Source organism: Xenopus laevis, chromosome 2S (assembly GCF_017654675.1).
Source record: "Xenopus laevis strain J_2021 chromosome 2S, Xenopus_laevis_v10.1, whole genome shotgun sequence".
NCBI lineage: Eukaryota > Metazoa > Chordata > Amphibia > Anura > Pipidae > Xenopus > Xenopus laevis.
Window position 1 is genome coordinate 73,810,236 of NC_054374.1, and position 12,396 is coordinate 73,822,631.

A 12,396-nucleotide genomic window follows, 5' to 3' on the forward strand; every position below is an offset into this window, starting at 1 on the left:
TGCCTGTTTTAAATTTTATGTTCTTCAATAGCCATTACTCAGTTGCAATCCAAGAACAAGTTTGATCTGATTATCTTTAATTTTACATTCTACATGCCTTGTAAGAAGTTGTCCTTGCATTAATTCTCACATACTGCTGTATCTGAAACATACTGTATCTTTTGCCTTCCAGTATTTTCTGGTGCAGAAAAGCACTGTATTAACTGTCTGCCTAGTTGTTTTGCACCTTGTGTCTGATTTTTAATCTGGCACCAAAGCTCAAGTCGACCTCAAGAGAGCAAGGGGTTAGAGGCAAACGAAGGTTAATATTTTGGCAGGGTGTTTGGGGGACACCCTGTCTTTTTTTTTTACAGTGGCCAGGGTTGTCAAAAAAAATAAGAAATGAAAAAATAAAAATTGAAGAAGATGGGCCAGAATTCCCATATTTCTAATTGCTTATCAAAGGGCTTCAGTATAGTCTCTAAGTGTTCATTGTTACAGTTGTGTGTTTCAGTACAAAGTAACTATTAATCAAGAATCTCTTGCTTTTGTCTTCCATGCATATTCCTCATGTACGAACTACCAGTTTTTAATTGAAATTGCTTTCTTTAGTATTAAATTGCATAATTTCTCTTTAAGCTGGTCAACTTTCAGAATAATAAAGACAGAGTCATTTCCCATCATAAGGTCCTTAAAGGACCAGAAATGTAAATTTGAATTGCTATATATTCTTGTGCATGCAAAAACTTTATTTTATTTAGTATCATGTTTGCTATCAGCTCTGGTTCCTGCAGATATATTTTATTTAAGTTAAGACCTCTCAAGGTCTATTATACGCAATGGCACTTTTGATAATACATACAGTACACATGATTTGGTGGGAAAATGGCAATAAAGGAAACTACAGCTAAATTAAGAAATATGATTTCTAGAAAACATGGAGAATTAAACTGAGACTCATTAAACATAATGTATTAATACATAAATAGCATTTCCATTTTCTGTCATGATTAAGGCCTTCAAGCAATTTATTTTCATAAGGGTGGCAGGATAGAGATTATCATCTGTTACCATTTTTATGGCAAACCTACCATTAATCACTATGTTATCAAGTTAGTCATTTGTAATTAGGGGGCTATTCTTCCACTGTACAGAGCACTGGTAAGGCCCCATCTAGAATGTGCTGTACAGTTTTGGTCTCCAGTGCTCAAATAGGACATTATTTAAATAGAGAGGGTCCAGAGAAAGGCAAATAAGATGATTTTTATGGTATGCTGTTTATGCAGTACAAGATTCAAAATACTTGTTGTATTCAGTTTTAGCTAGTCTTGTGACAATATATCTGAATTTCACTGCCAGACATTGGCATCTGTTAGGACACTGGTCTTTACTGTAACATTTGAATCAAATCATGTCTCTCATCAGTAACGGAACTACTTGGCACAGACCCAGGGTGCAGGCTATTCAGCCGGGCCCCCCACCCATGTCCAGAAGCAGAGATCATAGCGAATTCACAAGCGTGCGGGTCCTGAGGGTGTGCGTACCCTGGTGCAGTCACAACCCCCGGTAGTTCGTCACTATCTCTCATAAAGCACATTGTAACAACTGTTACTAAAACATATGTCATGGGGTTTATTATTTATTATTAAATATAATGCTAAAACCAAGCCAGGATTGACAATTATATTACATAAGCATACTTAGCTCCTTTAAGAGATAATGCTGATTGTATTTAAGCTACATTTGACAATTCAACAATAGGCTATGTCACAAAACAGTTACAGATAGAAAACATAGAGGGCATGGTAATAAAAGGATGATATAAGCCTAATCATCTGTGGGAACCAATTAACAGGTAGCATTTACTGGTCCCTGGTTGAAAGCAAACCACTGATTGGTTGCTATTGGTTACTACATCCGGGCAAACTTTGCACAGTTTATTACGTTTCTCCATTAATTAAGATGCACACATATTAGCCTTTGAAGCTCTGTTGCTCTGGGATTGGTTCCTCCCTGGGTTTAATCGGAATTAAGTATTATGTGCCCTTTGTGTGTTTGAGGGTTTTCCTCACTTTCTCTAAAAACATACTGACATATTAAAAGTGTGTGTGTTTATGTGTGTGGAAATGAATCAGGAAAATTAAATTGAAAGCTGTACTGGGCCGTGAATGCTTCAGTTCTTTCAATAAAGTGCAGTGTAATATGTTAGCACTATAATAATGCTATGTTAGTTAAGTGCCTTTCTTAAAAGAACTTAATGCTTCAAACCAATTAACAGCATGAACATCCAAAAGCATCACATCCAACTATCCATTGCCCCTGAGAACTGGCAGGTTATTTGTGTATGGCCAAACCCAAAAGGTTTTAAAAGGAGATTAATAATTAAACCACTGACACTGTTTGACTATGATCAAACTGATGTTTAATCATTAAAATGTAATCTTTTAGAATTCTTATATATGTTGGGGTAATGCTACAGCACATAAGTGCTACCCAGTGACCACACTGAAATCACACTGAAGTCTATATAACAGGGTGACTAATAACTTTTTTTGTTGCGAGATGATTCATGAAACTGCCATCCGCAAAGGAAGCCAACAGACCATTATGAGATAATGACGTTAGGTGATGTACACAATCGTTTCTTGCTTATTACTTTTCATGATATAACTGGAGAGCAAATATTTCACATTCTGTCTTTTATCTCATTATCCTGAACCTTGTTCATTCTTTTAAAACAAGAGTATTTCATATCTAATTAGTTTACTACTGGGAATAATTAACTGTATTCTAAAAACCTTGTTTGAAAAGCAGCAATTAGAGGATTTGATGTAGGTGTTTGAAACTGAGTCTTGAAATATGACATATAAATTATATACCTTATTCCTGACTAATTTATGATCACTCCATTTTAATGCTCTCTATTCTCTTGCTGTCTTAGGTAATCCCAGAAAGATGGGAAGGGCAAAAAAGATGCCGCTTCTTCAGTATTAACAGGATGAAAGGATATCATGGAGAAGGCAACCAATCACAGCCTCCATGTCACTGCATCCCCGAAACACGAGAAAGAGCACTGGAGTTTTCTCATCACTGCTCTGACCTCCGCAAGTCCTACCCTTGCAGCGCCTCTGAGTCTTGTTCCCTGGACCTTCACTATTACCCTCTTTCTAGGAGTGCTGGTGTGACCTCAGATTGCCCTGGTGGTGCTCTGAGCATGCCAGAACCTCGGTCGTCCAGTGGTGGTACATACCCCAGAATGCACCACAACCCCCAGCAGTTCGACTGTGATGATTGTATGGCTGCCCTCGCGCACAACTCCAGCAAGATCAACCGCCTACCACCAACCCTGCTGGACCAGTTTGAAAAGCAGCTGCCTCTGCATCATGATGGCTTCCATACCCTCCAGTATCAGCGTACCAGCACCACAGAGCAGCGTAGTGAGAGCCCAAGTCGCATTCGTCACCTTGTGCACTCTGTCCAGAAGCTTTTTGCCAAATCCCACTCCCTGGAGACACCCTCAAAAAGGGAATTCAATGGCACCCGGTATGAGGGACGTGGTGGGGATGGCTATCAGCACTCTCAACCTCGGCACAGCAAGAGAAGCAAGAGCAAAGACCGCAAGTCAGAATCCAAGCATCGGTCGAAAGTGGCAGGGTGGTGGAGCTCTGATGACAACCTTGACAGTGACAGCAGTTTCTTGGTGTCAGCTCGTCATGCCATGGAGCATGGAGCTCCCTTTGGAGTGGACACTCCTGAAAGTGCCTTCAGAGACTTGACCTTGAAGAGTTTAAAGGGTGGAGGGGGAGAAGGCAAGTGCCTGGCCTGCGCTGGGGTGTCTATGTCACTGGATGGGCAGACACTAAAGAGGAGTACATGGCACACCATGACTGTCAGCCAGGCAAGGGAGGCCTATACAAGCTCAGGGGGCCACCACCAAGACAAGATGCTGATGCTTCAGGAAGGCAAGGGGAAGGAACGAGGCTATCATTACTTACAGGTATGAAACAATAGTGTTAGTGCTCATAATAGAAACTTTATTGCACCAGTTGTAAGCCCTCTTGATATGCAGCCTTTTCACAAGCAGTACTGCAAATGGAATAGAGTTGTAGCTATAATCCATTCGCGAGAAATATCGTGAATATGGTGAGAATGAGAAAATTTTAAACGTGTGGTGGCAGTATTATTTATCAAGGGGGTTATTTACTAAACTCAGATTTTTTTATGGGAAAACCACAATTTTTAGTTGAAAAAAACCCTAACATTTTTGTGATTTATTAAACCCTGATGCTGTTAAAAGTTGGAATAAAAAAGTACTCCATCTCAAACCTCTCCATCTGCCATCTCAATGGCAGATGTTCCATTTACAATTGGAAGATAACATGATCTGCCGTGGGTTTCGTACACTAATCCGATTAATTTGAGGTTTTCAGCCGATAGTCTGGAGTTTTCGGGCGTCAGATTTTTTTCTAGTAAATTTATTGATAAATGCAGTAAAAATGTGCACGGGAGTTTGGTCAAAGTAGTTTTAAGAAAATTTTGGGATTTTTGTAATTAACTCCCCTAGTGTTTCCTTGCTTATAGTCAAGGGTACAAGTGATATTGCAATATAAAAATCAGGTAATTTATTAACTTTTTTAAACTCAACACCACTGGCTTTATAAAGAGTGTACTAACTTGGTGGCTAGTAGTGCCAAGCATACATGTTGTTATTGGTGACTGCATTGAGTCAATTAAGATGTAAGAGGCAATGCTTCTCATGCTATGATCAATTTTATCAGGAGACAGTTGACTTGCCTTTATACTGTATATTTAAAGAGTGGGAGGAAACCAGAGTGCCCAGAAGAAACCCAATCAAATCAGTTGCAGCTAGTGCCATGGCTGGAGTCAAACCTTGGATTCAAGCACTACAAGGCAGTAATACTAAACACTGCACCATGCTCTCCATGACATGCAATAGAAGGGTGTGGGTAAGGCAGAACTAATGCAAATAAACAAACCTAATGCCGTTATGCCTGTGTATTGTTTCTGACCAGTTTATGCTTGTTGTTACCATTACTGACTGCACACAATGTAGTGTTTAAAGTAAAAGGAAAGCCCCCAAAACATAATTTACCAAGTGGTAGTGCTCATAAGCCCTTATATTTTTTCTGTCCAAAAGAAGCTTTTTAGCAGTATTGGCGTTTCAACGTATTGCTTTGTTGCTGTGAATATGGCGCCATCTTGGATCTAGCTACATCACTCACCTTCCCTGCTTTGCATGTTTTGCTTATGTGTCGCCAACACCAGTTGCTGAACACTAGATATGAACTCATCAAGAAGCAGAGTGTCATCAAGGAGGAAGATTTCTCTGCGCAGGTCTGAAAATAACATTGTGCGCTTACACTATGTATATTCCCAAGTCTTACAAAGTATAAATAGGCAGAAGTGACTTCTTTCAAACTCTTAGAAAAACATGTTTCCTATAGCAGCTCCTGGGAGGGCTATGTTTAAAGGTATAGGTTTGTCTAGAATGGATACTGTATATTCATATCTGTCCTTTCTTTGGGGCACATTTGCTAAAGGTGTAAACTGTGTTTTTTTGGTAAAAATTTGCCAAAATGACAATTCACCAATTTACTAAAAGCCAAAGAGGACAATTTGATAGCGAAAAAGCTCAGCACTAGAAAACTTTTGCACTGTTTCGCCAAATTAATTTTTCGCTCCGGTGAATGATAGTTAATCTGCAATAATAAAGACATACATATGACCTGTATGTACCTGCCATATTTTAATTGATGTAAGCGTAGTATTTTAATAAGGTTAGGAAGAAAGAAATGCTAGAGAAAAATTGCAAGAAACTTTCACGGTGACTCATTTTCACTAGCGAAAGTACGCCAGTGTTTATTTGCTTCGGCGACTATTTTTGCATTATGATGAGAAAGTGTAGTGAATTAATGTCTGACATAGTTGTGCAAAGTATGGTGAAGCTTTCCGAATTGATAATTCGAATGTAAGTAAATTTTCCCCTTTGCCCCTTAAACTTGGATCACTGTTTTTTAGAATGGTATAGATGCATCTATCAGTGTGGTTGCAAAACTGGTGTTCTAAAATTTTAGGTGGCTTTGTTGCTTGTAGCAACAACAACTGAAAGTTGTTGCAATAGTACCAATACTCTTAAAAGAAAAAAATAATATAGCATTCTTTTAAATACAAGAGTCATAGCAGGAAGTAAGGTTGGAAAGGGATAGTATTTAAGGTTAGGTAAAAAGGAAGTAGCCTTTGATAGACAAGGATGCGCATCCCATTCACCCACCTGGTTGAGGGGGAGGATATTTCAGTGTACATTCATATTCAGTCACTGCTTTTACTTGCTAGGGATAGGGACTAAACCCTATTTTTTTTACACTCGTGCTCCAGCGGTGAGTGTGAGTGATCCCAGGATTGTGGTCATTTATCTTTTGTCCTGTTACATCCCATTTTTGAGGAGCAGTAGTGGCTGGTATATGGATTGCCATAACAGGTACACAGAAGTTACAGAAGTGTAATAATTTATATACACGGTTAAATAAATATTAGTCAATTCTAGTTAAAATCACCCTTTGAAAGGTATGCAGACTCAGCGGCTAAGTAGACCCTCTATATACTGTGCTCTATATACTGAGCTCCAAAGAGGCTATTGTGCTGGCAGTGCTAACCATAAAATTCCCATTAACTGAAATAAGCTGCCTTTTCTTTCACCATCAACATGAAGCCACAGTTTGCAGAAGTGTATGAAGAATTGTGAAGTTCTGTTAATCCACAGTAAAAGCTTCTCTTCTTTTATCATGAATTTGAATTTTTCAAAATTTATTTCCATCAAAACCCACAAATTTCGAACCACCAGCTTGAATTTGAATGTGAGATTTATCACACCTCGACCCTGGAAAAAGTTGTAATATATTTGAATATTTGCCACCTAAAACCTGTAAGTCAGAGATCCGTTGAACCATTTGACGATGTTACTTGCCTTCCTGACGTTCAACTTTTTTTTCAGAGGAAAACTCGATTTGAAGTCAATTCAAATTCGATTCTAATTTTCGGATCTTTCGTATTCGATCGGATATTAGACTCTAACTTTGAAATTCGACCTTTGATAAATCTGCCCCCAAGTAATGCTTCTTTGGGTGATGGCAAAATGGCACTTTGTCGTCATGAGGAAATCAAAACACTGTGCCTGGTAATTCCTTGCTATTGGGAACTGCTTAGGTAAAACATATGAATCATATAATTGGTTGAAATTGCCTTCTTCTGAAATTTGGTGCAATTCCCGCAGTTCCCAATGGCAAGGTATTTTCCGGTGCTTTATAATTCAGCAGGGGGTTCCTATGGGTGCATTAATTAAATCAAAACTATACCCATGAACAATATAGGTCTCTATAAAAATATATCCATAAAATAGCTTATCTAAATAAACTATTTTCATACAAACATACTTTTTTTGGAGTGTGTTCCATTGGGTAAACCAAGATAGAAAATTGCCATTTTAAGACAGTGGACACAACAAACCATATACAGTATGTTAGGTCACATGACAGACAAAGTTCTGTCTTTTGCTTCCACGTTTCTACCTATTACAGATAGAGCTGCAGTATTTCGGGTCAGGTGATCTCTGAGGCAGCACAGAGAAAATCATAAAATGGGGCCTCATACACTGGGCTTTTGAATGTAGATATACAACTAAATGTAAGTATATAAATTCCCAACCGATGTTTATGGACACATTGGCAAGTTAACCTAGGTTCTTTTGAAAAATCAACCTTCTTTTTAAAAGCAAACAGACCAGTGCTGCAGAGCTAATTTCATTTCAATTGCATACTGCAAACTTTACTTGCTGCAGTGCATACACTTAGTACACTATGTAGTCATCAGACGTGCAGCTTATGGAATTTATAGGTGTTTATTTTAATATTTATATGGAATATTTAGCTTTGGATTACCAAAACTAGGTTTCACCCATGTCCTTGTTTCCTGAGCTCTTATTTTAGAATAGTTTAGTGATAGGTAAATAAGTGTAAGGTGAGGTAAGTGATATTTAATATTTTTGACACATTTCTGAGAAAACAGTGCTGATAGAGACTCATAAGTTTTAGCAATCTTGAGCCATGGAGATCGAGGCAACGTGCTTGCATCTCCATCATCACACTGGGCCATAATGTTGGTGTGATGTGATTTTTCGTTGTCAAAATAAAATTAAATAGCCAACAGACCTGGGTTCAAATTTTGATTGCAAATCTTAATAATTAAGTTATTGTGTGCACTTTATTTTGTGACATTTCTTGATATTATGGTTTCTGATTCCCTGTCTGATCCTAATCATCCAAAATGCTGCCTGCCCTGATCTTTCCTGAATATTGACTTTGAGGCTGTTTAACCCAATGGATACCATGATATTGGACTTTGGCCTGTCCCTCTGAGTCAAGCTTTCTCCTAAGTGCTTACTTCCTGGTTCTCAACATCTTGTAGGCCTGACAATGACAAATCATCGACAAAACAGGGCAAATAATGTACCATTAAAGGGGTTGTTCACCTTTAAATTAAGTTTTAGCATGATGTAGAGAGTGGTATCCTGAAAACATTTGAAAACGGTTTTTACTTTTTATTATTTGCGGTTTTTGAGTTATTTAGCTTTTTATTCAGCAGCTCTCCAGTTTGCAATTCCAGCAATCTGGTTTCTAGGGTCCAAATTACCCTAAAAAACATGCACTAATTTGAATAAGAGACTGGTGTATTAATAGGACAGAGAAAAAAGTAATACAAAGTAGCACTAACAATAAATTTGTAGCCTTACAGGGCCCAGGGCGGCGCTAGGACCATGCAGTGGCGGTGGTGGACGGGCGCACAAGAAGCGGCCAGGCCTGCATATTGCAGCAAGTGGTTACTTATATTTTGAAGTAGTGGTATATTTTATTTTAAAGTGGACCTGTCACCCAGACACAAAAAGCTGTATAATAAAAGTAATTTTCAAATTAAACATGAAATCCAATTTCTATTTTTTATTAAAGCATTCATAGCTTTGTAAGCTCATTTAAAAATCTCAGCTGTTAAAAATCTCAGCTGTCAATCAAATATTGTCTGCCCCTCCTCTATGCCTTAAGCATAGAGGCGGGGCAGATAATTACTTTCACTTTCTATTCAGCACTTCCTAGATATCACTGCTCTCCACACATTCCCCCGTTCTCTTCACCATTTAATTGTGTAGCCAGGGCATGGGGATGGACATTGGGTCCCCCATTTTGGTGCACAAACAAGATTCTGAGATAATACAAGGCTTGCCTTAATACCAGTATCAACAAAATGGCTCCTGCCTGCTTGCTATAATTATGAATTCCCAGACTGAAGGAAACAATATTCAAATAATGTATATAGTGTAATTAAAGTTCATTTTGCTTAACTAATGTGATAAAATAGGATTTTGAATAATCTTTTTTGGTGATGGGTCCCCTTTAAAATTGCTGATGTTGATGCCATTCTTGAACCCACTTTTTATAGTCAAGCCTGGCTCAGTAATGGGTAGCTGGCAGCCATAGCACCAGTGACTCATTTATAAGTGTACACTAGAAGGCATAACTATCAGAATCAGCTGTGTGTTACTTTTAAATCTGTGTAAGTGTATACAGTAATTTGTTCTTGGCTTAAAATTTGTAATGCTGGCAAGGAAAATATTTGATAACAAAATCTTAGCTACATGCAATTTCTAACATAGCACCTTGTCCATAACATAATTTACCTGACAGGGAATGAGAAGGTGTTTTTCTTATAATGATATCTTTACTAGTAATTGGGCTAGTAATAAGGTATGCTGCTACACATCTTTATATTTCAAATTAGTGCTGTGGATTTACGCTGTAAAGGAACATTAACACAAAACAATGAACGTTTTAAAGTGATTAAAATATAATGTACTGTTGCCCTACATTGATAAAACTAGTAGGTCTGCTTCAAAAACAGAACTATAGTTTATATAAACAAACTTTGGTATAACCAATGGGGACAGTTATTCAAGGCTCATATAGGGAACAGGGAGGGGGTTTATGTAGGGTAGGGGGGTAGGGGTTTTTATTAGCAAGGGTTTGGTTCTCCTAAAGGAGTGGTTCACCTTCAAGTTAACTTTTAAGCATGTTATCAGATGGCCTTAGCAAAGTTTTAACTGGTCTTCATTTTTTAAAGTTTTTTTTAAAGTTTTTGAATTATTTGTCTACATCTTTTTATTACTTATCTTTCTATTCAGGCCCTCCCATATTCGTGTTTCTGTCTCTCTTACAAACCACTTCCTAGTTGCTAAGTTAAATTGGTCCCTAGCAACAGATAGCTGCTGAAATTCCAAACTAAAATGCTGCTGCACAAATAACTAAACAATTCAATAACCACACATAATAAACAAATGTCTCAGAATAGCATTCTCTACATCATTCTAAAAGTGATTCTAAAAAGGAATAACTCCCTTAAGCAATTAAAGTTTAGAGAGGGCAGGGATTTTTATCACAAGCTTTTGAATAATGATGGAAAGGGAACCAGGGGTAGCGCTGGACTGGATCCACTGGATCCCAAACTCTAATTAGAACATCACCTAGAATGTTGCAAACTTCAGTTTCTGAATAAAACCACTAATCTAATCATCTACTGTTGTCGTAAACAAATGATATGGATCCAGTACATAGCTCTACTTATTAGAATCATTCAAATAAGGGCTTTAAGAACAAAGTGAGCAACATCGGGTACAATAAGTAGGAGCAGTACAATCACAGATGCAGTGGTAAATTAACTGATTCCTGAGCAAGTGTGTTTAGCAATTAAATGATTCCACCTGCTCCTCAACTGATAAACTATTGGTGTTACTCAAGGACCATGGTTGAAAAACAATGTCTAAAGTCACTTGTTCTCATACCTCCCTTGTGATACCCCAAGGGGGAACAGCAATAAGACAAACATATCTGTCAGAATTAGGCAATCCCTTGAGGTTCCTCCTGTGCTTTGCAGATAACCAAATAGTACTGTATATCCTGTTGAGGAACGATGAGGACATGCTGAAAACCACATTTACATTGAGTTATTATATATTTTATTTCTCCATCAGCTTTTTGGACAGTTGGCATGTACACTCCTGGTTGTTACAATAAATTCCATACCATTTTGAACCTGAGATTGGGTTGAGGTCTCAGATCCTTGTGGGCATTTCTTGCAGCCTTTCAAATGGCCCCTGCTTGTTATGCATTCATATTTGCAATTAATAATTTATCGTTTGTGGCTTGGCTTCTGATTCAGCCTGTCAGAGTTTTTGCTCCAAAGGCCTACATAATGCAAATCATTTACAAGAGGGAGGTAAAGAGCGCTGTGCTTAATGTTGAGTGATGAACAGATTAATCATTATTCATATATAATGCAATCAATGTATATGAAATATGCAAAATGAAATATATTATGCAAACTATATACAATAATCACAAACAGAAAGCTATTTAAAATTTCTCACTTTATACTTCACTATACTGAAATTCACACTTGAGCCTGGCTATAGTAACATGATTGAGACTTTTAAGAAAAATCTAATTTTCCTCTTCACTGATCTAAGCTAAAGCAAACAGATTTCCTTTAAAAAAAAGATATTAAGGATTTAGGAAACAGCGTTTTCCCTTGAATTGTGAATTTGGAGCTGTACAATTTTTGCTGATAATCGTGTATGAAGATTTATTTATTGACTAGTAAATATTATGTAGTTTGCCTTAAAGGGATCCTGCCATCAAAAAACATGTTTTTTTCAATATACATCAGTTAATAGTGCTACTCCAGCAGAATTCTGCACTGAAATCCATTTCTCAAAAGAGCAAACAGATTTTTTTATATTCAATTTTGAAATCTGACATGGGGCTAGACATTTTGTCAATTTCCCAGCTGCCCCTGGTCATGTGACTTGTGCCTGCACTTTAGGAAAGAAATGCTTTCTGGCAGGCTGCTGTTTTTCCTTTTCAATGTAACTGAATGTGTCTCAGTGGGACATGGGTTTTTACTATTGAGTGTTGTTCTTAGATCTACCAGGCAGCTGTTATCTTGTGTTAGGGAGCTGTTATCTGGTTACCTTCCCATTGTTCTTTTGTTTGGATGCTGGGGGGGAAAGGGAGGGGGGTGATATCACTCCAATTTGCAGTACAGCAGTAAAGAGTGATTGAAGTTCATCAGAGCACAAGTCACATGACTTGGGGCAGCTGGGAAATTGACAATATGTCTAGCCCCATGTCAGATTTCAAAATTGAATATAAAAAAATCTGTTTGCTCTTTTGAGAAATGGATTTCAGTGCAGAATTCTGCTGGAGCAGCACTATTAACTGATTCATTTTGAAAAAAATTTTTTTTCCCATGACAGTATCCCTTTAATAACATGTATACAGCACCATATCCATTATA

The 12,396-nt window shown here is 37.7% G+C and overlaps 1 protein-coding gene across 3 annotated transcripts in view; it reads left to right on the forward strand.

Moving 5' to 3' along the window:
• Window positions 1–12,396, forward strand: part of dlgap3.S (discs, large homolog-associated protein 3 S homeolog) — a 174,233-nt gene that overhangs the window by 89,442 nt on the left and 72,395 nt on the right. For all 3 annotated transcript variants that reach the window (XM_041583988.1, XM_018249513.2, XM_041583989.1), the window contains one exon: window positions 2,921–3,976. In XM_041583988.1, coding sequence (XP_041439922.1) covers window positions 2,921–3,976 — 1,056 coding nt within the window. The remainder of the gene's footprint in view (window positions 1–2,920; window positions 3,977–12,396) is intronic.